We start from the raw sequence: 25,885 nt of genomic DNA, 5'->3' as shown, positions 1-25,885 counted from the left end.
ATTTCCCAAAGATTAATGTGAATTTTGCTAAGCAATTGCCATACGCTAAACAATAAGCAATTATTTTGATGCTAGAATCACTTCTAGGAAGAAACACTTGAGAGGAACACTCCCAAGCACTTGAGAGGTAATTTCCTTATAATCACTTAATGAACACCATAAGGTCTCGTTTGGTATACAAAATTGGATTGGAATGAGATAACACTCCATATTTAAGGTATCCTGAGAAGATTAGAAGGGAATTAAACATGAAGAAATCTTCTCCCTTCTAATCCTACTATTTTGGGGAGGATTGGAAAGGATGTACATTTTGCTCTTGAGCAGTCTAGTGGTTTATCCATTCTAATTCAATCATCTGTACCAAACGAGGTTTAAGTGCTTTAATAAGGCACTTATCATGTAATCCTCCCCTATATTAAGAAAGAGGTAACCAACAACAGACTTGTAGCTTAGTTAGTTAAAAACAGTTACTTTTACACTAAAAAATTCTGAAGTTCGACTCTCTATCCTCTAATATCGTTTGTATGTGCTTGCGCTTACCATCTTTGTACATCATTTTATAGTGAATACACACCAACCCTAGAAGAGTACCTAAAGAATGCATGGACTTCAATGGCTGGTCCTGGAGCAATTCTGCATGCTTATTTATGGGCCATTTGATCCATAACTGCTCTTGTAAAGTCCTCATTGTGAAGCCCTCTTTCATATGAGCCTTAGATTAATCTTATGGTAGACTAAGCTTTCAATTTAAATAATTCATGTTACACCGAAATATAAGTTTAATGGATATCTAGCAACGCCCTAGCGTGTGTGGCAATTTGCTTTTTACGTAGAATTCTTTTAATTTTTTAGAATTTTTAATTAATTTTCTTTTAATTCAAAATTTAGTCATTTTACTATTTTATCTCTACAAATTACCTTCTTTTTTTTTCACATTCTACGCGTTTTTAGTATATTGAAAGCTTCACCGTTTTGGAATGCTAACTTTATATATAGAGATTATTAATATTTATTTCAACCGACTTTATAATATTAAGTTTAACGGATTATTGAAAGTTTTACCATTTTAGAATGATGGCTTTATATATAAAAATTATTAATAATGTAATTAAAGAGATCCGTAAATTCTATATTTATATCTCAGGGTTAGAACATACCACACATGTTAGCGCATACGCAATTCATATGCATCCTTTAAAAGAGAAGGGAAGACAACAAAATAAAGAAACATCCAACATTATCGTTATATTATTTATTATTATAATCTCCATTCCGTATCCTAAACTAATCGGTGGAAAAGAAAGATTAGCGCATTGTATTAAATTAATCAAAGTAGTAAAAGAAAGATTTGCACTACTATTGTCTCGCTTGGAAAGAGGGAGTAAAGGGTTCGGTTTAGATGATAGGACGTTGCATGAAAGGGATGGATTAGTAAAGTAAAACAGCAAACGAACAAGGTAACATTAATCCTTAATCACGGCTTAATTAACGAAACTAACTAGGTAACATTAATCCTTAATCACGGCTTAATTAACGAAACTAACTAAAGTATTAACCAGTAGAGGCAGTGACAGATATGTAATAAGCTACACAAAACATCCCATGAACAAAACACACGATGCCTCCAATCGACAGAAAATGATGGTGTGTGAAACCACATGAAGATCTTGACTTGTGGTTTGACCAAGTCCCTATCACCAGCATCGACAATCCAACGGCCAAAATGATCCTGATCATCAACAACGAACAAATTAAGAACATGAAAGAAAACTGAAAACTGAAAACGATCATGGTTATCAAACACAACCGCTAAACGATTAACCTAATCATCGATTATCGACATGTACCAAGTTAAGACGAGGCAAGCGACAGAGAGTTGCTTATTAGGAGGGGCCTTTTGGAGTTCATCCTGAGAACAAATGCAGTTGCATCCACCTAGCAAGTTTGCAATAACATGTGCAAGAACCAGAAGTCCGGCTGCAGCTAACCCTAGCTTGAATGCTGCATGGCTTGGTTCTCTACACTCGAAGATCCAGAGTCTCAAGTGTTTCACCTATTGCACGCAACAGTATTATGGCAAGACGCTTTTGTAGCTCAACTGATTAAAAACATTTACTCATGTACCTAAGATCTTGTAGTATCGCTTGTGTAAAAATAAGCGAGGCGATAGGTATGTACCTTGTTTTGTTCGAGTTCTGCTTCGATGCCAAGAATCCCGGCTACGATGTCTATTGCCACGATCAAGAGGCAGACGAAGAACCCTCCAATCTTAACCATTCTCTCTCTCTCTCTCTAGATCTCTCTTAGATGATGAGGAGGGTGGGAGGAAGGGGAGTTTGTATGTAAGGGGATAGACTAAACAGTCCACACTGCAGGGAAAAGTATGTGTGGAAGAAAGGATTACAAGGAGGTGGGATAAGTGGGTAAAAAAGCTTCTTTTGTCTACACAGTGCGAGCTTTAATTTGCTTTAGGGACTTCTTTCACTTCTTTTTTCTTGGGTCGTGTCGTGGATTCCTTTGATGGGAAGCAAGCAAGGTAGGGCATAAACCAGCTCATATAAACCAGCTCATATCAACCAGCATAGAGCAGCGTGCCTCAGCATCTTTCACCACCCCACACATTCCCCAAGGTCAATCTCTGAGTAATTGCAGGACCCTTTTTTGACTTTTAAGTTTTAACAAAGCAGGATGTTTTGGCACCATTGAGAATTTGGATTAATATGCCCTGCTGTATGCCAATAATTGGTTGGTACTCCAATATATTGCCAAGATAAGGATGAGTGGTTTTCACACTCTCGTTTTTTCAGTCTATCCTCATCTCTTCATTTCTTTTTCCTATTAGGGAGTTGATTTCCAAACATCATTTTTAGCCTCTCACAAATCTCACTTTATTTCTAGCTATCAGAATAAATCAAACACAAATAACAAACAAAATTAAACGGAATACTGTAAGAGGAGGAAAATTGCATGTTCATCATTTCTCTTTTCATTAATCTTTCTTGAATTTATTCAAATTCAAAAGTTGAATAACATGTAGAAGTGCGATGAGATATATGAGTGTGAAAATCATTATTTATAAATATGGCTTAGTCTTATTTCAATCATTTTCTTTAGAAAGGTAGTAAAAATACTCATAAGTATATTGACAGAGATATTTATGTTCTCCATGGTGAAACGATTTCTAAATTTTCTCAAATTGGGGGACTATTCCTTTCTTTTTAGGTCGGCAGGGGACTACTTCCTTTCCTTTTGGGTCGGTTGGGGATTATTCCACTTTAGGATAGGAAGAAGTAACTGAATTTGAATCAGGAATAGTTGGGCTTTGCAGGTATGTATATGGATCTTTACGTCTCTTGGGTTACATATTTTGGTGATCCACAAATGTGCAAGTTCATGAGCTGCAGGAGAGACACTCTTTGGGCCTTGGGCCTACTTTTCTATTCATCTGGACCCAGATGCGATGGGCCTTTCACTTCTGTGGTCTCTCCAATTTTTTGTGGATATTTATAGGACATGATTATTTGATGAGAAAATATTCCGTAGAGGTGTCAAGTGATTAGGTTTGTTCGACCACTTAATAGCAAGGTATTGTGTTGCTATGCATAGAACCATGGTTGGGCTCAATGAATGGAACACACTGTTGCTCTTTTATTTTGCCAGGGAGGCTAAGCGAGCCGAACACAAAGTGTTTCCAAATACCATCTGATTCACATAAGTACAACTTTCAATGCATATAAATCCGTTTTCTTCTCATGAGAGAACAAATTGACTCATTGGAAAAGTCTAAAAAATGCAACAGAACAACGTGGATTTGTAGTCGTCGTGCTGGAGATGACGCGGCGGAGCAGGCGGAGTTGGAGAGAAATGGGTGGTGGGCAGCAAGTTGAGATGAGGCGGACAATGGTAAAACGTTGGGGTTGGGAAGTAATCCCTGCTAGTCCGAAATGGGTTCGTGTATGGGGAACCTCAGGAGTTGGGAGTAGTCCAAGGCGGCGGCGTTGCAACGGTGGCGGGGCTATCATTGGTGAGGGTGACTTGAGCGAAATCAGACTAAGGTAGGGGATTTTGGGTGAAAATCATAATCCGAAGAACATTCAAGTCTAGAAACTGCATTATTCAAGCCTTGCCTCAACGGAGTTTCGCCAAGGGTCATCGGAAAAAGAGAGTCCCGGCTTCACAATACGCGTGACAATTAGGATAAAAATGGTCCAAGTAATTTTGGAGAGAAGGAAAACAAAATGCAAAGACAGGAGCTAATGCATTGGACTACTTCTCTACTTTTCATTTCTCTCAAAAATTAGAAGTGGAGGTGAGAAAAAAACAGCTGTTCTACTGCTACGTAATGAATTACAAATTACAAAGATGAAGAGCTGTACACAAGAATTGGAAAAGCTCGCTGTTTGGGAATGATTACAAACTCCCCACATTGAACGGGGCAGCAGTAAACTTTATATCGAAAAATCATTCCGAAACAATTGGGAAAAAAGAGTTAGGGCGAGTAATCCGGCTGTCAGTTCCTGACGCTTGCAAAACTTCACCGATCCCACATAGCCTGAAATATCGCGGGTCTGTGCTTTAACCAATGCACCATCTCCCTGTCCAAATGAGATTTATTCACAACAGCGTCCAGCACTGGACTGCCGATAACTCTGGGAGAGTTATCGAACGACCATATTCGATCCTTTGGCCAAGGTCTCTGCGGCTGCTTCTCCTGAAAAGCAATCGAATATATGAGCAAAGCCACATCTCGAATCAAACGAACTTAAAGGCATATAGATATATGAGAGACCGAAACTCACCATCCTTGCTAGCATAAACTTCACTGTCCTTGGGCCATAAACACGCTGCCGTGAAGGTTTCTGAACCTTGGCGAAGAAAGAACTGAAGTTCGGTAATGACAAGCAACCCCTACTCGCTCTTGCCAGGCTACAATCCGGCTCTGCACTAGTCTGGTTATACCAAAAAATAAGCTGCCCTAAACAATAGTTTTCCCCATACGTCTTGCAATACTCCTGAAAACCTGATCCCAGTTTCTCGGTGTACTTGGGGCCTAGGTCAAGTGGACTAATGTATACTGGTGGTGAAGTTACAGTTTTGTATTCCTGAGAGTAGAATGAAGCTCGCTTCAGATTCAGATAGCAGAATTGCAAATCAATTAGAAAACTTTTTAGAGGTTCTCATTAGAAGGACGTACCCGTATTCTAACAAAACAACGTGTGTAAGCATAAATATGGATCAAGTCAGCAGCAGCATCGTTTCTAGACTTGTATGTACAAGGAAGATTCCGGACTTCATCTCTCAACCTTCAAAAACAAACCAAAAATTCCCATAAAGTTGGAATCGTTTACCGAGTCAAAACCTAGCATAAGAAAATTAACTCATGTGTATGTTACTCACCATAATAAAGATCTTTTAAGTTCCTTCCATATGTCATCTGAACCTGATGGATCACGAGCAAGGATCTTCGTCCGTAGATCATTTAGCAAGTGTTCCTCCACATGAGGAGCCATGCTCTGAAGAAGCTCCTGTACAAGTGATCCTTCTCCCTTCCATAGAAAGGAAACAGCTTCTTCAGGACTTAACCTTTCTAGCGGAGGTGGAGCATCCTTGGGGTTGCCAAAAGCGCATCTCATAACATACCTCACCTGTAGATATCATTCATCAGATCTTCATACAGTGGAATAGAATACGACAAAACGATCACTTATTGATAGCAGAGAATATCAGAATAAGGATTTAAACATTAAGCCTCATTAGGTGTAGTTTCTCCGTACAAAACAGTCTAGATAAATTTGAGAATCAATTAACATGCATAAATATAGACAACAATCAAATCTGTGCAGAAGTTTGGCAACGAAAGTGAGAAATTGCAAGCTAAGCAAAACCATTAATTTCGAAATCTTCACATCATGCAACATTCTATTGCGAAACCAGTATAACGAGGCCCACCCACGATAAGCCTATACCACAGTAAGATTCATTATGTCATGATAATGTGCTAGACCACAACCTCTAAGTACTACAGATATCTTACTAAATATGTTTATCAAATATTTAACAAAGACAAAAAGAAATAAAAGGATGATAAGTCTCTTTACACATAGGAAAAGGGTAATCACCTTGTCAAGAGTTACAGCCAAATTCTGAAGCCTTTGGTTGTACACACCCTCGGCCTATCATGCAAAAAGAAATGGTAAGCCAGGAGCAACCACAAAAGACATGATCTTAAAAGGACACACTTTAAGTAAAAAAAAAAAATCACCTGAACCTCAGCATCACTTTTCTCAACCTCAAGGCAAATATCTGAAAAGTACTTCCTCTTTTCTTCCAAATTGTGCTTTAAAATCTCCTCAGGAAGCTTTGTTCTTTCAAAATTTATAAACCTCACCTTCAATCAAAATGAAAGGGAATGAAAAAAAATGACAGTTGATTTCCATAATTACTAAAAAGTAAAAACAAAGGCAGCAGAAAAACAACATACCAAGCGAGCTGAATATGCAATCACCCAATCTGGCAACCCACCCAGCAAGCAACTGCCTAAACCAGCCCTTCCCAACTCAAGATAGTCCTCCTCAGATACTGAATTTAACTCGCAAGCCTCCAGCATTAACTGATGACGATCAAGAGTTCCATGCCACTCTTTTAGCACCTGATGAATGGACAATAATCCAGTTAATAAAACTAAAATGACTTTAAAGGATAAGGGAGAAGAATACCCATAGGAATTCCTATCTTTGGGGACCAAGACTGAGGTTGAAAGAAAATATCTTAGTTCCCTCAAGAGGAATCTGATCCTCTAAGTATTAAGTGCAGCCATTACTTTTCTCTTACCTTTTGAAAAGCACCTTCGCCTGTTAAATTCAAGTAGCTTCCCCGGCAAACTTGGCTGCCACACAAACAAACTGACGCTTCGTATTCTTCCTTACTCTGTCATAAAAATAGATGAGCACAATCGTTACATGTGTACTTGTGTAGTTATGTAAATTGCAATTTAGTGTACATGAGACCAAGAGGAAAAAGAGTCACACCTCTGTAACGGAGTTGTAATCGAATGTCACCTCCTCACCATATTGAATCTTTCGTACAGTGTAGATTCCAATTTGGTAACGGCCATCTACAGCAGTAACTCTGTATTCACCAAACACTAGATGTTATAGAACTAGCAGGAAAAGTTCAAGCAAATCTTGCAATTACAAAGCAACACTAGATTACTACAGGTACTTCTGTCCAATATAAGACAAAGCCTTCTCGTTATCATCATATAAGCCTTCATAACACACAGAATCAAGCCATATCCTGATAATACTCATATATTGAACTCCAGTGCTAAGCAAAAAAGAATTATTGTTACAACCATTAAAATTCCAGCAATAAAGATCTGAAAAGGCATGTTCTGACTTCTGGCAGCCAAACATTAAATGCTCCTCAAATCATAATACAAACCAAGACACAAAGGTAACAATAGTACACCATTAGCAACAAAGGTAACAGTGGTGCACCATTAGAAACAAACTACAAAAAAAAAAAAAAAAAAAAAAAAAACATCTATATGAAGCACAATGTTTACAGAGATATAATAGCTTAAATGTAAAATATGTGAGTGAATTTATAACTAGCAAGGTGACTCTGTTATGTACACCGGGAAGTTGAATTGAAAGTCCTGACTAACAAAACTAAAACAATAGAACTTACTTTGCTTCACAATTAGGTCGGCATGAGTGACAAATTCTACTTGCATAGTTTGCCTTATGCATGGCATCAACAACAACTAAATCATACCCATCAGCGTCACCCTGACAAACAATAATGAACAATCAGATGCTAATCCATAAAGCATGTACATAACTATGTATGAACTTATGCAAGTGAAAAGCACCTTGGGCCTTTCGAGATAAATGTTGTAAAACTCTGGAGCTGGATCTTTGTTATTTTTCTGCAAAGATCGAATCCCATCTTGCTTCTCGAACCATTTCCAAACAGGATAAACCTATATTATATTAAATGTAGAAATTAGCCAATCACAAGATCAAAAATCAGTTTAACAAAATTTTATCATATGATTGCATGAACAAGTTATGCACTACTTTTCCATGGCGTTTAACTAAAAATTGGACGAAAGTATAAGATAAGGCAGCATCATATAAAAGTATGGGATGATTAAATGACTGAGAAAACAACTCCACAAAAAAAAAAATGGAGCCATACCTCCCCCAAAAACTCAACAACAAAATCTTCTTCTCCAAAGCCTTCTTCTTTGTTGCAAACAACACCAAGCCCCTGGTCATCATAACAAATTAACGATTACACAAGATTAAATAGTCATCACCTTATTGCTTGACATAAATCCACGAAGTAACGCATCAACAGGGAATAAGGCAAAAAGTTTACCTTCCTATAAGCAACATACTTATCATCACGTCGGCTCTCTATGGCCTTCAAAATACTCTGACACATCCTAACAGTTCGGACATCACCATCCTTTTCAGCACCTTTTAGGATTTCTTCAACAACAGGATGCAAGGGATAGATCATAGGAGTATTTCCACTCCCAGTGTACCGCCTGACTTGCTTATTCAATGTGCGAAGGAGCACATCTTCAACAAACATATGCTTCTCCACAAGATCCCAGTCCAACTCCTCTGGCATAGAGTCAAGTAAAAGATTGTGGCTATATGGATCAATTCCGTAAACTTCTTGCTCTATAACCTCTTCTCCAAGCATTTTCCTTGGCTTGTAATCCTTTACTTCAGGAAGCTCCATATCAGACTCCTCAGTTCCATTCTTCTGAGAATTAAGTTTCTCAACATAGTCATCTGGTAAAGATACCTGCATTTTCCGTTTCACATCCTCCTCATTGGATACAATAACATATTCCTCAATAACTTCATATTTCCTCGTAACAGGAGGAACCAAGCTTGATTTTGTCATGCGAGCACCCCACTCCCGATCATCAGTCATAGAATCAAAATCCTCATCAGGTGTAAAGCTTCCATCTGCTCTTGACTGCCCCGTTTGACTTTGTGACTTCAATTCGGTGTCACTTTCTGTATCGGAAGAAGTACTATCACTATTGCTCTTGCTATATTCAGAAGACTTGTCCATATCATCAGAGGTTTCACTTTCTGAATCCATAGATTTTTTATTCAATCTGGATAAACGCCTTCTGATTTCTCGATCAGATGCATACTCTCCATAATCCATACTACCATTCACAGTGCCATTACTCCTATTCGAGTACTTCCTTTCAGTAGCTACTTTACTGAGCTTCTTTCTACACTTGGAGGATGAAGAGAACCCTGCAAATGTATCATCTTCCCATGACTTAATCAACTCATCTCTTTCATGAGAAGACTTAGAAGCAGCTTCTAAACGTGTGGCAAGTTGAATAAACAATGTTATAATGTGATTCATGTCTCCAGCATCCCCCCGATTCTTTGCTCTGCAGCACAGAAAAATAAAATGAGAGAGAGAGAGAGAGAAAGAAAAACTTTTATCACATTGTTAAGTAAAAAAGGTTCTGAAAAATACATCATGAACCCATACAACAATCAAAAAGTGAAATAGAACTCACTTTATTGCATCCCTGCACATTCGACTGATATCCTCCTTCACAGAACTCAATCCCCGGCGTATGTAATGACCATTTCTCATTCTATCCTGAATTTCAGCAACCTGGTAAAGAAAAGGAGGTAACAAAGTTTCAGAACATATTTATATGAAAGTGAACGTAAACATAAAGGACAAAAAAAAGGGAACCAAATCTAAAAACAAGACAAAGATAAAATACGATAAAAAAGCATCTCAAACATGAAAACAATCAAAGCAAATGACTACCAGTACCTTGGGCACAAAGAAATCATAGGTATTCTCCTTCATGATATCCTTCAGACTTGAAGCAACAAATTCTTCCATCTTCTTGTAACCATGTTCAGATTTCTTAATGGACAACCGCCTCATGCGAGCATCCCTAGATAGAATGGATGAGGACCGTCTAGCATCAAATAGTTTTGAACGTTTGTATAAACTTCCCCGGAATGAGAGATTTGCAGTCTCTCTCTTATCCACGCTATCGAAGTACACTTTCAGTTCACTAAAATCATCCATATCATTGCCTAGAACCTTACTTCTAGAAACAGATGAAGATTTCTCACTGATCTGTTTCAGACTCCTAATTTTCGAATGGGATTCCTCAAATATCTTCGCACCAGATGAACTTCGGCTCTTAATCCAGTTCAGATTCTGAAACTTAATTACCAACTCGCCAAACTGGTTGCAACCTCTGATATCTATGGTAGATAAACAAGGAAGTGAACTAAGGATCTCTTCAAGAGTGTGCGGGGTGATGTTGGTGCAACCAATCAGAACCATAGAGTTAATCTTTTCTTTGCCGTAACCACTCTGCAACCAAAGAATTACATTAGATTTATGAGGATGTACATAGATGCCTAATGTTCTGTGATGCAAAAAAATAGCAAAACCTACCATAATGTTCACAATCACGGAATCAGTGCAGTTGGGACCCAAGGATGAAAAATCAACCTGTCTTGAAATATCCTTATAAAACCTGACAGCAGCTCTCCAGTGCTTACAGGTCATAGAAGCAAAGGTAAGGGAATTCATGTCTAATCTCAGAAAATGAAAGATTCGCGCCAGCACTTGCCCATCTAATAAACCCCAGCTTCCCGTCTCTGAGCCATAACTCCTACTCTCTTCTGTGTAGAAAGAAGCATCACCACATAGATCCTCAAATGTGGATTCATCCCTTTCAACTGTTAGCAAATCATCTCCCATGTCATAGTCATCTTCACTTTCATCAACCAGCAACCGGGCTCTCTTGGCAATACGGGCATCAACATCTGAAGCAAACCCCAAATAGATTAATGCATGGATAAAACGAAACTTCATGACGAACACCAAAGTTCAAATTGAAAGGAAATCAAACCAAAATGTACATACAAAAAAGATTGAGGTCAAGGAAAAGAGAAGATAGAAGGCAAATGGACATTAAATTGAATAGATCATACCTGTTTTCCAGTACATATGCTTCTCCACCTCTTTCTTTGGCTGCTTTGCATTAATCCATGGATCTAGAACATCATTTATGGCCGCAGCAAACTCCCGGCTTTTGTAAGATTTCATCACCAGTTCATGAAGCTTTCCGCATGTATAACCAATGAATTGAGGGTGCAGGTTGTGCAGCCAACTCGACCTTGTGGTCAACTCTTCAAATAAAGCACTTTTAGATTGTGATGAAGCAAGTCCTGAAGTATCACGAGATCTTGTGTTCTTCTCCTGCCGATTCAAATTAGTAGCTTCCGAAGTCTCTGCAGCAGATGTCACTGGAACCCAAACTTTATCAAATTTCCGGAAAACACTGGTATGTTTTAAGATCACTCCTTGATCAACCAAGACCTGTAGCTCAGAAAATGATGAAGGTCCTCGTTCGTGCCCAGCACCATCAAGGTAGTACCAGTCACCCAAGTGCAATTGCAGCTCATCGACTGTGCAAATACGGTCTTTTTTGGTGTTAATAGATGTAATGCATTTTGAAGACCCCTGTGACTGTCGTTCACAAACTGGTTTCAACTGGGTATCACCTTCTCCCGATGATCTCTTCCCATCACTACCTGAAGTATATGACCGAGAAGACCTTGACGTATACCTCTCCATACCACGGGCTTTTATGCGAGGCTCAGAAACAAATGAACCATGGTCTTTAACCACACATGCATTTATCCTGACTACCGGAAGCATAGTTCCTATTATTCCTTTTATGACAGTAGGCTTAATTTGAGTTGTTCTGCTCATGCCACTAAAATCACTTATCTCATCTGGACATGAAAAAGCCCAAGTAGGTAGATCAAGTCTTCTGCTTTGCGAAGGATAATACAATTCATCTTTTTTATGCCATCGAGGGTCTTCATAACCAGACTTTGGCATCTGGCATAATGGGAAACCATCGTTTACAACAAATTTCTTTCTAGAAGACCTCTCTTGTGATGCTTCATCATTCCTCTTCCAATCACCACCCTTGCATGACCACCGACCAGAAAACCAGTCATCAGAATCACCACAAGCAAACCCAGCATCCTTGTCAGAAGGTGCAGTCAGCCTAATTTCTGCAGCTTCCTTTATTTTAATGTCAGAGTATCCAGGTTCTTCGGTTTTCTGATCATGCTGTTCCGCATTGTGGCCTTGACTGAAACCTGTGCATGCCAATAGATGCGTAAGTAAAATACTTCTCGTAAATAAAAATACAATTTTTAACAACAATTTCACGTCCTTTCTAAATTTCACATTCTATGTTGTCTGAACATCAACTTGACGTCCTATTTAACTCCTAAAAAAACTGAAAAACCAATGTAAACCACTACCTGCAGTGTTTTCCCATCCATCTCGTTGTGCATATTCAAACGACATCTGCAAAACTTCTGCAAAATGACAAATATAAAAGAGGACAAAAAATGAGATATCTCCACACAAACATATAAATAAATAAATAAATAAATGAGGTAAAATTTGTTACTTCACAACAGCAAAAATCAAATTTCAAAAAAATAAAATAATAATAATAATAATAATAAATCAGATAAAACATACCTCCAATAGCTTCAAGCTCCCTGCCAGGAATAACTGTCAAACCCTCCATCAGAGCTCCAACCCTTTCTTCAATACGGAGATCTTCTAAAGGCTCAGAAGCAGCTCCACCAACATCTGGGCCAAATCCTGGTGGTAGCAAAGTGATCGCTGCCTCCTTCCCACTCTGAGCATCATATTGCCCAGTATCTCCAGTATCTGCCAAAAGATTACCGGGAGCTTCTGGAGGGCTTACTAGTCGAGTTATAGAGTCTGATACAATGGATTGGAAATGTACGGTCACCAGTGGTGAAACTGCATTTTCAACAGTTACCCACCTATCACTATCTGAGTGCTTGACCATGTGGTCAGACATGAGAGCCCCTTCTTCAACAAGTGATTTAAGCTCACACAATTTTGAAGGTCCACGTTCTACACCATAATAATCGAGGTAGAACCATTTCCCGGTGGATGAATCAGCAATAACCGGGACATGTGGTGGTGTGTCACATATATCCATATCTTCTTCCATCGAAAGCAGCTCTTCAGGAGGGGCTACACTGATAGGACTCATATGAGAATTTTCGGTGCAATTTACACTTGGAATTTGAGATGGTTCTTCTTTGTGAGACTCACTGGTGGTATTTGTCTCCACAGATACATTAATATCAGGGACAGTGCTTCTATCTAGAGATTCTTTAGCAGTTGAATGTGAGTCTTTTCCACAGGGATCCTTCTGCGTCAGCTTATCTTCTTGCCCCCTATTACCGTAATGGGAGTTGCGCCTTTCACTTGCTCCACCTTTTCGACTTGTGTCTCGATGATTATTAGGTCTAATCCGATCATGTGGGGACCGCTCCAAAAGATTTGGAGTGTGAGTCCTGCGGTCGTGGTATCGAGGTCGATCTTGTGGAGACAGACTCCGGTTCCTGTGACCATATTGACGGCTCCTATCATATGGAGATCTCTCCTGACCATATGGAGATCTCCCACGTCCATATGGTGATCTCTCACGCCCAAACGGTGATCTCTCACGCCCATACGGTGATCTCTCACGCCCATATGGTGATCTCTCGCGGTAGTATGGTGACCTCTCATGGACGTATGGAGATCTCTCATGGCTGTATGGAGATCTCTCACGCCCGAATGGTGATCTCTCACGGCCATGTGGAGATCTCTCACGGCCATGTGGAGATTTCTCACGGCCAAGTGAAGATTTCTCACGGCCATGTGGTGATTTCTCCCGACCATATGGTGATTTCTCATGACCATATGGAGACCTCTCATGGACATACGGAGATCTTTCACGGCGCATTGGGCTTCTATCCCGGTGATCAAAATAACGGGCCCGATCACGTGGGGATCGCTCAGAATGACCTGGAGGTCCTGGACTTCTCCCATGCCTGTCATAAACTACTCTGGAAGACAAAGTAGATTCATAAGGCCTGGAGGAGTACTTGTCTGATGCAACTCTTGACGACGAAGAATTCCGATAAGACCTCTCCACAGAACTGCGTGAATAATGCTCAGAGTGGGCAGAGCGATTGGTGTCATCAGAAACCCTACGAAATTTTGTACCTGGATAATCGCCATAGTCTCCATAGTTCTTCCGCTCACCGATACTTGTATCAGTACCAAACCTTTTTAACCGATTAACAGACGGGTATTCTCCAGGGTGGCACTTAGCATTGCTGTGCTCATTTCTGTAAGCACCGTCCTCATCAACGATTTTGGAACTGATCCTCGTCTTCCTGTCAGGGCCACTCTCCCACCTGGCATTACTCTTGCTCTGCTGGCTTCCACTTCTACTAAAGTCTTTCCTTCTGAAAGGATCATCATTTGAATACTTCCCGGGAGGTGGTGTACGCTCACGATCAAATTTCCAGCTCTTCTCCTTACCCATATCATACCTGCGGAATTTACCGGGAGTGTAGTCATCTCTGGCCACTTCCCCTTTCTGCCATCTATCTGGAATGAACTCACCTTTCTCAATTTCATCCTTGGGAGGTCTCCACGACCCAAATTCAGCTTCGACTCTTCTGCTCCTCTCTGGAACAATCTCTCCTTTCTCTACGTCCCCTCTTCGCCATTTCCCTGAAAAGGACTCTGATTTCTCCACCTCACCTCTCCTCCACTTCTCACCAACAATCTCTCCCTTCTCAATTTCACTTCTTCTAGACTTCTCTGGCACGAATTCACCATTTTCCTCTTCAACTTTGGGCCACTTCAAAGTCCCCAATTCACCCTCTTCCACTTCCTCCTTCTTCTCCTCAGCATTTTCACCATTCTCAGCTTCCTTAGTAGCACTGTTAGCACCTTTATCCAATCCCAGTTCACTTTTTTCGGACTCCTCGTTCTTCGAAGACCCGGGGTTCTTAACAACTTTCTTCTTGGGCTTCATTACCTTCACTATCTTCTTCTTCTTAACCGTCTTGGAATTGAAGCCATTGTTACCGTTCTTGCCTCCGCAAAGCGTAGTCTTCTCCTGAATTGGAAAGGTGTCCATGATATTATGCTGCAAAGGCATGCATGCGACGCCTCCATCGCCCATGGAAATCCCAACCCTCCGCACCCAATCCGAAAACCCTATCTGTCCCCTTCCCCGGGGCTATGGATGCTCATACTGCAATTCGGTTCAACTGGGTCTTCCCCTCCTCAATCCGCGCTCCAATCGAAAACCCTATTTCCAAATATTCAACAAACAGATCAATACAAACCCAATGTAGGGTTTCAATGTCGAATACAACGCATGCATAAACAAACAAAATATGAAGAAAGACCCAGTATTCCAAAACCTCTGTAATTCAAAACTCTAACCCAGAATGCTTACAAAACAATCGAAATCGAAAGGGGGAAAATACCGAGAAATTTGACGAGCTGAGTGAATAGATCGACGAGAAAATATAGCTTGACGAAGCGAAGGAGCGCGCAAAAGCAAGAGACTTGACGAATACAGATCAATAAACTGCGAGAAATCGAAAGCTCGAAGGCCAATCTCTCTCTCTTTCTCTCTCTCTCTCTCTGTATCTCCGCGTCTGTGTCTCTCTGTTCGTTCCTCTTTCTCTCGTATGCTGTTGTTCTTGGTCTGAAAGACGAAACCTTCGTGGTGGTATTTATTTATTTTTCCCTTTGGGCTTGTACTTTCATTGCGAGAGAAGTGTTGAAATTACCATAATAGCCTTGGGGAGTTTGGTCCACGTGGAAACGGACTCCAGTTAGTAGTTTCAATAGCACAAGAGGTCCACTTGAACGGTGACTCGTCCACATAATGGATAACCTAACCATCTACGAGATCCGAACCTAAACCTCTCATTTCTATGTGAAGTGGAATACCACCAAAGTATAATACTGAATGACTGTTTGAAAATTAACTCTATGTTTTCTTGTTTTGATAGATGGCTCATTTGAACTTTTAAATAACTAAAAGTGTTTTTTAATAAAAATATTTTTGGAATCAATCTTTAGTTAAAACACAAGTGAGTCTTGATAAAGCATTTGAAAGTACTTTTGAAACCAAAAATATTTTTTTTTAAATAATTTTCAATCATTTTAAAAGCACTTCAAAATGAACCAAACATCATTGCAAATACAATGTTAACTTCTTGTTAAATATTTGCATTCTAATTCTAAATATATTTATTATAATTTATTCTATTCACATGCTTCGTTAAGCAAATGAAATCTCTCATTGCCGAGCTTGCTATATCTTTCTTGGAAGTTTTAACGAAAAACCCGCAGTACTATTCACTTTAACGAAAAACCATATTTTTACACTAAAAAGGCAAACATGATACTATTCACTTTACCATTTATTTTATCCTTATCGTTAAAACTCAAAGTTTTCAAGTAATTTTCATTAGTTTTCCTCTCTTTCTTTTGGTAAGTGTTATGCTAATTTGAGGAACTCCGACATCTTCTCAAATTTATTATCGAAAGTTCTTGTAATTGGTTCAATGAAAAGCTATCAATTTTTTACAAAAAAAAATATATAAAAAAATTGTAAAAATACAAATATATTGAGGGGAATTTTAACAAAAAGTTCCCGGTACTGTTTATTTTAACAAAAAATCATTTTTTTATACTAAAAAATCAATCATGTTACTGTCACATCCTGACCTGGGGCGGACGATATTGTTTGTTTTGGGCTTACCATTCCCTCACGGTTTTGTTTTTGGGAACTCACGAGCAACTTCCCAGTGGGTCACCCATCATGGAATTGCTCTAGCCTCCTTCTCGCTTAACTTCAGAGTTCCTACGGAACCTGAAGCCAGTAAGATCTCAAAAGGCCTCATGCTAGGTAAGGATGGGAATATATATATAAGGATCACTCCCCTGGGCAATGTGGGATGTCACAATCCACCCCCCCTTAGGGGCCCGACGTTCTCGTCGGCACACACGCGGCCAGGGTTAAGCTCTTATACCAAATTGTTACATCTTGGCCCGGGGCGGATCACTTCCCAGCCCCGCTCCACCATCGTAGCACGATATTGTCCGCTTTGGGTTTACCATTCCCTCACGGTTTTGTTTTTGGGAACTCACGAGCAACTTCTCAGTGGGTCACCTATCATGGGATTGCTCTAGCCCCCTTCTCGCTTAATTTCGGAGTTCCGTAGGAACTCGAAGCTAGTGAGCTCCCAAAAGGCCTCGTGCTAGGTAAGGATGTGAATATACATATAAGGATGACTCCCCTGGGCAATGTGGGATGTCACAGTTACTATTTATTTTACCCTTTATTTTATCCTTATCGTTAAAACTTAAAATTTTCAAGTCATTTTCATTAATTTTTCTTATATTAAGATGTACAAAGTCACTTTAAGCAAGTTATAAATTGACTTGGTTCAGTATGCTAATAAAACACATAAGAAACAAGGAAAAAGGAAATCAAACTCATCAATTCTTGCACCTTCGACACTGAAGCACACGACAGGAAAAAAAACATTATAAAAGTAACTTGAGTAAGATCATTTTTTTTGTTGATGTATAACAAAATTAACGTTACAATATTATTATTTTTTTTAAATAAACTTATAACTCAATTGATTAATAATATTTACGTGTGCAATAAAATTAGTTTCCAATAAGTCAGTTGTATTAGCATTCGAGTCGTAACGCATAGATTTGTCCCGAACTACCCTCCTGCACCTTGAAGAATGAAAGATGGTCCAAAAGTAAATCACATGATTAAGCATCTAAAACTACATTAATGAAATCCTCTTTGTCAACCAAAAGATGGTGAAAATACATTTTTGTCTTTCATCCCAACAAAAAAATTAAGAACAGTGACGTAATTTTATAAAGCAAAATTTTGCTTTTAAAAAAAAAAAAAAAAAACTTCACTTACATGTAAGTTTATCATCTCTAATTTAACAAAAAAAATAAAAATAAAAATGAAAAACAACCTCTCTCCCTCCCTCCCTCCCTCCACTTTCGCTCTCACTTGCTTCCTCTCTCCTTCAATTTTAATAACCAAAGTAAAAATTTTCACACACTTCATATGTGGACATATACTAGTATTGAATAAGAACGACAATGATGCATAAACTGGGGTTTAGCCTAGGTAATAATACATGTGAAGGGTGGAATTGTCATTGTGGGTGAATGGTGGGGTCCATGTGGGGTAGGGAATCATAGAAAATAGGGCAAGGTTATTTTGGTAAACGTGGTTTTGGCGCTCAACTGAAGTTGAGCAAAATAATTTTAGGAGGCAGATTGCAAATGTGGAGGGAACTCCCAACTCCCTGGGCGATTGTGTTTGTGGTTCTCAGGCTTTGGAGTTGTACTGTGTTGGGACTCCTTGGACCAAAAGCAGATTAGGGCAAATTTGAAGGACTCGTTTCCAAAATATTTGGAACTTCCCAAGTGTCTAAAGCAATTTAAGCCCATCATGACAAACCCACTGTTAACTAGGATGATTTGCACTAACCATACAACGCACTAGATTAGTTATCTCACACGGTCATGTCAAACGAAAACATATCATGACAAACCCACTGTTAACTATGATGATTTTAAATGCGATGAAGAGCACAATTCCAATTTTTGAAGATCTAACTATTGGCACATGTTTTTTTTTTTGGTCTACTAGTTTCCGCAATCCTCATCTCTGCTATATTTATTTTTTGCATGATTCGATGTTTAACCGCTCAACATTACGTGTTACAAAACATTACTAGCCTTATTGTCATCTTATAAAATTTTCATAGAGCTTTATTGGTCCCTGGTAAAATGTAAAATAAAAATCATTGGTTTCTTGAATCGTGGTGATCAATGAGTGAATATTTGATCAGATTCTTTATTGGGTACTCACAAGGCCCACATACTCGTGCAATTTGACTCTACCAATAAGTCTCACGGACCCAAAGCTGAACTTTGAAGCTCAGAGCCTCTCTCCACCGCAAGATGGGCAGCATGGGCTTCGGATTCCAAGGGGGAAATAGCAGTACCCTTCTTTGCACTACCAGCCACCAGAGAACCATTGGAGTCACGAGCCACTAGTCCCCAGGCCCATGGAACCGGAAAGGGATCATCTCTTAATCCCTTCTATCAAATCTTACCAATCAGCAAATTTAGCTTTTAAAATTGGATCAAATTTCAAAAACCTGGATTTGTTGATTGGTAGAATTTGATGGAAGGGATTCAGAAAGGATCTCTTTCCCATGGAACCATCCTCCTTAGACCATGCGCCATCAAAATTTACTTTGATGATATTAACTGGACATGAACACCAAAAAGACGTGTCATCCTCACTCGAAGATAAACCATTAGGACTATTACTAGAGGCTTCCACAAGGGATGAATCCAAAAACTCAAAAGCTGCTTTAGTAGCTCGAGAAGCCGTGTTCCGCTCAAGGCCGCTGGTCGTTGAAACTACAATGGCGTCGCGATTTCCAAATTTCCCGGCAAACAAACGAAGCAATAGTATAGACCCTCTCTGGTTTTCCCTACAGGAGGCCAGCCACAACCTTGAGAGCTAGGAACCGCGTGTCAAAACTTGTGATGATTTGGTGGTCAATCCGCTAGTTAAGAGTACTAGCAAACCAAACACCACACGTCCATGGACGCAAAAACGGAACACGTTCATCTGATTCGGGGTAGATTTGGAAGGGTAATTGATTCATCTCACATCCAACCTGCACTGCTCTTCCCTCATCAATGGATCAGAGCCATTTGTTTTAGACCTCAATGGCACACATACGTGCTCTTTGACACAAAAAGACACAACATTTTTGTGTCATTTAAAGCAAATAGCATAAATAGGTATTGCGTATATCTGAACTCACAAAAAAACAAGAAGAGAAAAGAAAATAAAACCAGTCATGTGGCATTCGATCAGTGGCCTCATTTTTCACATGGGTTGGTATATTTGTAGTAGTCAACCATGCGGCAATTGATTTAGTGGTGCCATCTTTTCATCCACAACTGTAACTAGGGTTTGTTAAGCTGAGATGAGACATTGAGCCATAACACACCATATAGTTACTCCATGATCCATTATGCTGTGGATAATCGAAATTTGAGCTGAATTTAATGCATTATAGAAAAATTGGAGAATGTTACAAAAGCAAGAAACTCTCTCTTGCAATCATGACATAATTTTGACGACGTTATTCATTCGATAAATACTCATCACGTGTTCAAAAAATATATTATCGATTCAATACTTATCATGGATTCAAAAATGAACCACCTGTATAATACTTCAAAAGTGGTCAGTCTATGATACCAAGGCTTTGATGAATTTACGCAAAACAAGAAAAAACCAAACCCAGAAAACAAACTCAACCAAACAACAAATACACAGAAACCCTAGAAAGAGGGATTTACAAAACACCCAAGCAAGGGAAAACCAAACCCTAGCTAGATGCCTAGCTTATATCTTTGTTGAATCTTATTGCCATGAAATATAAAACAGCATTCCGACATATTTGGACCCTTTTTCTAGTAAAACTGTAAAATCTTAAAGCAATCAATTAAAAAAATTACTGATTCGTCAAGTTTAGACAATAATATAATCTTTGGCTATATAGATCTTTAAGTAATCGCAAGCATTGAAAATACAGATGGTTCTAAAGAGAATTAAATCCATCGTTCTTCTGTACCGATACAGTACATATCTAACTCCGATAATACATAGTTACATCAACAAAAAGCACTTAAAAACAGAACACATCGTCAAAACATGAACGGCGTTGCTGAGAACGCTGCAGGTACCATGGTCGGCCCGTCGTTTCTCCTGAAAATATTGGTAGAAATGAACAAATTAAAATTCCATAAATGAAAATATATATGTGTGTGTGTGTGTGTATATATATATATATATACGCACACATACAACCTAAAAAAATCAAACACTAATCCTGTGATAATATAATTACCTCGAGTAGTACTGAAAATCATCACTAGTAGTATAACTGAAACTTGGAGCTTTGGCCCTTGGCCGTCGACCTTTGGCTGATGTCATCTTCTTAGATTGAACGTTACCCTCATGACCAGAAACAACCCCATCCTCTGAGATTGCAACAAGAGCTGGCCTCCATTGATGACCTCTTCCAGATTTGGAGCTTCTCTCATGAGTTGATCTCGTCACATGATTTTGGGTTCGCGTCGACGATGAACGGTAACACGAACCCAACTCCAAGAGGAACTTCATAATTCTGGTTTGGTTCGGATCAGTTTTTTTTCGAGAAAACTCAAGAACATATGCTTATGGTTTTGTTTAATTTGTCAGGTGTTGTAGAATTAGCGTGGGATGGAGGTACTCGTAAAGGTGTGACATTTGATCTGTTTCTTTAGCTAGTATTTATAGAGAGAGATAGGGTTAGGATTTTTTATGCTGACGTGTAGTGTCTCTATTTTTGAAATCTAAATGGATATGTTACTGTGTTGATTTATCCTTATCTTATCTGCGTAATCCGAAGGGGTCTAATACGTTTGGTTTGCCTAATCCAATTGTTACACCTTCCACAGGTACTGTGCACCTCTTGATTACTACTTATTACGATGTGTGTTAATTATCGTAACATACTATATTACCTATGGTAGTATGGTTATTAGTTAGGATAATTACTATGTTAGGTTATATACATGTGGCCAGGATATTGGATGGAGCCCGAATATGTTCGAATTTCAGTTTTTCACAAAATTTTATACGATAAGGAAATTTAATATTATTAAGAAATTCTAAAATAACTGAATTTTTGTTTTTTAGAATTTGTAAATTTTCTTATTTGGTTGATCTAAAAGAATAATGGAATTTGAATACGAAATTAGTGTTTGTATAGAGTCATTAACATATAAATGAAGATAGTAGTTACGAAAATGTGTCAGTAGTGGTGGCGGCTATGGGTGGTAGCGGTGTCAGTGATAGCGATGAGTTGTGGGGCCCACAACAGTATGCGGTCATGGCGGCAGCTGTGATAGTGATGATGATGGTGGATGGTGGTGCATTGGTGGTGGTGGTGGTCACTCATGGTAAGTTTGTTTTATATTTTTTTATTTTTAAACTCCCATTCATAGAAATTTGTAAATGACACATATTTATATAGAATTTAAACTTGAGAATTGGAGGTCCTAGATTATTTCTTCTTCTTTTTTCATTCAAAAATTTTAAATTTCTATATTTATGAATCCAGAGAAATTGATGCATATTAATTTAAATTCTAATTTTTTACTAAATTCCAAATTTAATATTTTGGTAATCTTTTTTATTTATTATTGTAGTCTAGTACGAATCTTCATGAAAGTTTGACAAGATTTTGGAGTCTTGAAGATGTGTAATCTCTAGCATAACATCGACAAAAAATACTTAATAAGAAGAGTCTATGATATCGTTTGTAGGCTAAATTATTAGTTGTTCGAGGGAATGGAGATCAGTGGGAATTTAACTTGATTATATATTACTTTCATTTTGGTTTTTATATCTTCAAAACATTTTATTTCAATATTTCCTCCATGATTATAGTGAAAACTATATAAAATTTGGATTAATTTCCAATTTTCCTCCATTACAAGGAATATTCTCTTGACTGCTGTGTCAATTCTATGACTCTAAGTGGAATATCATGTAATCAAATTTGAAGATATATGTCAATTCTATGTGAATAGACATATGAGAAAATGTGATGTCAAATAGTTTTTTAATTATTTGATTGTGTGAGTCCCATTAATGCACTAATTATAGATTTTGAAATTTTATTTTAATTGATTTCTTTTCAAAAATGGGTCCTGCAAATATCGTTTATAAAAAAAAACATATAATTTGAAGGAAGAAAAAAATCTGACTTTACCAAGTTAGCTATCAAATTAATAATTGATATTTATCTTTTGATATCTCTATCAGAGATGATGTTAAAGCTATTAATTAGTTAGTCTCATTGGTGACCACCTACCCAAATTGAGAAAAATTGGTGTTGGGCCCCTATCTGCACATTGGAGTCTTATTGGTCTATCAATTAGTTGGCATGGGCCTAACAGATTTAAGGCCGAACATAGTGCTAGAAGAAGAAAGAAGTACATATGAAAAATAAATGAGTAAAATGCCGCACTATCGAGGGAAGCACTGACACTTCTCCACCACAACAATGGCAGTTCATGCGCCCTTTCCCAGATATTTTATTCCCAACAACAATCAGAGCCTCAGGGAAAAACGAATAGGAAAAATTGTCCTTCCCAACCTCCAAATCTCCTGACTAATGGGGATGCCTGTAATGGTGTTGGCTTAATTGTCGAGCTTAAATATGAGGATGAGTGCATGTGCGCTTAAATATGTCGTCTGTCTGTTCAATTCAAAGACTTCATATAGTAACGTAATAGATGGGAATTAGGCCAACTGATTAAAGTAGTATGCATGTTTTATTGTATTCAAGTTTGAATTACATTCATCTTCACTTGTAAGTGAAAGGTTTTAAGTTCAATTATCGTAATAGGTAAATTTGAACCATATTATTATTAGTCTATTGTAAGACTAAACTTTCATCCTCCGCCTATTGAAAAACTCTTTAGTCGATGGATGGAAAATTAGAATATTGCAGTTGTCAAAAGAATAATGGGAGAACTAAAAATCCTGAGGATCATATGATCATCAGCAGTGGAATATAGTGGGAAAAGATAGCTCGATTACCCCACTTTGTATCCCCAATGATTGCTTGGATCAGGAGCATCAAATTCCCTCCTTCAAGAAAAAAATTTCAAAGCACAACTGCTTCATGTGAAAGAGAGAGATTCATAAAATAAATGTCTATTAATTCAAATGGTAACTACAATGGAAATGTCATCATTTCATAGAGTAATAGGGGTTCAACGGTCCACTGCCATATTGTTCTCAACTTAATTAGGTGTTGAGCACTTGCATAACAGTGTGGATTCGATCTGTCAGTGGCTAATTTAACATATAATTTAACAAAATTTATTGTTTATCCCAAAAATTAAAAAATAAAAAAAATAAAAAAATTACCTGCTAACTCAATATGTGTAGGGTTATCACATAAGTAATCAGTATGGATCTAGTCCATTGGAACAATTTGAACAATTTGAACAATTAGAGTTAGTTTGGGTCGAGTTCCGCTCTAATGTCATGAAGAAATTTGAGGTACACTGTAAAACCAATTGACAATATATGAGCTAATCTACTCCTTATAACACTTGTAAAAGTACCCTTATTATTTTACGTGGGATTCATAATTTCACACCCTCAAACAAGAAAAACCTATTATTCAAGAGACTACTCTATATATATATATATATATATATATATATATAAGCTAGATTGGTTGGTAGGGTGAAAATCACTATGCTTAGATGAGTTTATATTTCACATAAATTAAGTAAGCAGAATTGCCTAATTGTTTTGACGTGGCATAAATGTCGTCTCACCCTACTGATTAGAGGGCACATACATTTCCATCTTCTTCAATCGTTCCACTACAAACAGAACAGAGTTCGAGAGTTCTCGGTATTGTTTTTCTTCATGGTTCTCATCACATGCATGTCTGGATTTGGGGTTGGATAACCTGCAAATTCCGTATATACAATACTGTGATCTCTAAGCACTATGTTCTCCACAGGTGATCTATAAGTTGAATATTGATCTTGGAGAAACTTTTGACAATATAGTTAAACTATATTCCGTGAACTTAAAAATTATAATATAACAATATATACATGTTATAACATGAATGAGTCGATAATGTACTAGGTGATAATATAATCGTCTTTAATTCCTTAATCAGTTTAAACTTTTAATTAGTTTCCGCATGATATCAATTAAAGTAAAAAAATTCTGCATGATGGACTCATGGAGAGTCGAGGCGTCCATTACACATAATACAATTCCCTTTACCCTAGCCTGTAAGGGAATTATGTAAAATCTAAACCACAAGATTTTCGTCGGATTGTCAAAGTAAAGTGAGAGTGACTTGTCTCTTATAACTGTACAGCAACCTGCAGTCCAGGCAAAGCCCCAGCTGTACAGCTCTTTCAGCAACAAATTATTCCGGATAAAAATATGTATCTGATTTTTATGAATCATCCTCGATGGTTCAAATCAGAATCGAAGTAACTGCATTGTTTTATTTTTGTAGTTTTCTTACCGTCTAAATGCATGAAGAATATATATAATTGTCCCAGAGCCAATAATAGTAATACGAATGTACTATATCATAATTAGTATTGTTCTATATGAACATTACTTGGCTACTTAAAGATGAGTAGAAACTCCTACTCAAAACTCTTATTATTTGAATCACAAAGTTTTGTGCATATAATCAAAACCGTTCATATTATCAATTATACTGTAAAGATCATCTATGCAAAATATGAATTAAAACTAAGGTCGTTGAGTCAATCTATTCTAGCAGATACATAGATTATGGCTGAATTTCTTTGGTTGCCCTAGCATCGGTAGCACGCGCGACCAGCAGGCAACTGAGTTGTGGATATCAATCTAATATGCAAATTAAGTCAATTAATCCAATGCCAAATACAAATAACGGGGGTGTGTGAATCAATTTACTTACACAGCTTTAACCATGCATGCATGCAATTATCTGTAATTATGTATCACTCTTCTCTTCTGTGCTCATATGTGATTTTGATAACCTCCACATCTTCTACCCATGAAAATGATTGCTGACCAACCAAAAAAAAAAAAACCCATGAAAAAGCTTTGCATTGTGTCTTGATGGTTTGGGGTTCATTTGTAATGTGCACGTACGTAGGTGGAATGTATATCTACTGATGTAACTTCTTCTGCGTTTAGTGAATAAAGCACCCCTTCAAAAAAAAAATATAGGGATACTTTGGATACGGTCCT

General features: G+C 38.0%; 2 protein-coding genes and 1 long non-coding RNA gene across 3 annotated transcripts; all 3 read right to left on the bottom strand.

Annotated features, from left to right (window-relative positions):
• Positions 1 to 1,460: 1,460 nt before the first annotated feature.
• On the bottom strand, positions 1,461 to 2,661 carry LOC137741061 (protein VASCULATURE COMPLEXITY AND CONNECTIVITY-like). The gene is made up of 3 exons (XM_068480866.1): positions 2,179 to 2,661; positions 1,848 to 2,053; positions 1,461 to 1,729 (listed from the first exon to the last, which is right to left on the bottom strand). The coding sequence occupies exons 1-3, from the start codon at positions 2,275 to 2,277 to the stop codon at positions 1,552 to 1,554; spliced, it is 483 nt and encodes a 160-aa protein (XP_068336967.1). The 5' UTR covers positions 2,278 to 2,661; the 3' UTR covers positions 1,461 to 1,551.
• Positions 2,662 to 4,254: 1,593 nt separating this feature from the next.
• LOC137738844 (histone-lysine N-methyltransferase ATXR3-like) lies at positions 4,255 to 15,619 on the bottom strand. The gene is made up of 20 exons (XM_068478317.1): positions 15,438 to 15,619; positions 12,601 to 15,256; positions 12,375 to 12,431; positions 11,025 to 12,206; positions 10,483 to 10,856; positions 9,841 to 10,398; positions 9,572 to 9,672; positions 8,389 to 9,439; positions 8,206 to 8,277; positions 7,877 to 7,987; positions 7,693 to 7,793; positions 7,029 to 7,128; positions 6,832 to 6,927; positions 6,482 to 6,649; positions 6,263 to 6,388; positions 6,120 to 6,173; positions 5,398 to 5,645; positions 5,195 to 5,303; positions 4,800 to 5,102; positions 4,255 to 4,711 (listed from the first exon to the last, which is right to left on the bottom strand). The coding sequence occupies exons 2-20, from the start codon at positions 15,125 to 15,127 to the stop codon at positions 4,535 to 4,537; spliced, it is 7,515 nt and encodes a 2,504-aa protein (XP_068334418.1). The 5' UTR covers positions 15,128 to 15,256; positions 15,438 to 15,619; the 3' UTR covers positions 4,255 to 4,534.
• Positions 15,620 to 20,571: 4,952 nt separating this feature from the next.
• Positions 20,572 to 21,302, bottom strand: LOC137740254 (uncharacterized). The gene is made up of 2 exons (XR_011069153.1): positions 20,952 to 21,302; positions 20,572 to 20,809 (listed from the first exon to the last, which is right to left on the bottom strand). It is a non-coding gene; the product is annotated as an uncharacterized lncRNA (long non-coding RNA).
• Between the last annotated feature and the right edge of the window lie 4,583 nt (positions 21,303 to 25,885).

This window comes from Pyrus communis, chromosome 7 (assembly GCF_963583255.1).
Source record: "Pyrus communis chromosome 7, drPyrComm1.1, whole genome shotgun sequence".
NCBI lineage: Eukaryota > Viridiplantae > Streptophyta > Magnoliopsida > Rosales > Rosaceae > Pyrus > Pyrus communis.
This window is presented reverse-complemented; position numbering and strand designations above follow the sequence as displayed.

Bases quoted from the DNA above. Each gene is read 5' to 3' on its own strand.
- LOC137738844 (XM_068478317.1), bottom strand. From the start codon at position 15,127: ATGGGCGATGGAGGCGTCGCATGCATGCCTTTGCAGCATAATATCATG. The intron at 12,207-12,374 runs GTAGTGGTTTAC...TGGCATGCACAG, and splicing joins TGGATGGGAAAACACTGCAG to GTTTCAGTCAAGGCCACAAT. The intron at 9,440-9,571 runs GTGAGTTCTATT...TCTGTGCTGCAG, and splicing joins ATGTGCAGGGATGCAATAAA to AGCAAAGAATCGGGGGGATG.
- LOC137741061 (XM_068480866.1), bottom strand. From the start codon at position 2,277: ATGGTTAAGATTGGAGGGTTCTTCGTCTGCCTCTTGATCGTGGCAATA. The intron at 2,054-2,178 runs GTACATACCTAT...TGCGTGCAATAG, and splicing joins CAGAACTCGAACAAAACAAG to GTGAAACACTTGAGACTCTG. The intron at 1,730-1,847 runs GTACATGTCGAT...GTTGATGATCAG, and splicing joins GCTTGCCTCGTCTTAACTTG to GATCATTTTGGCCGTTGGAT.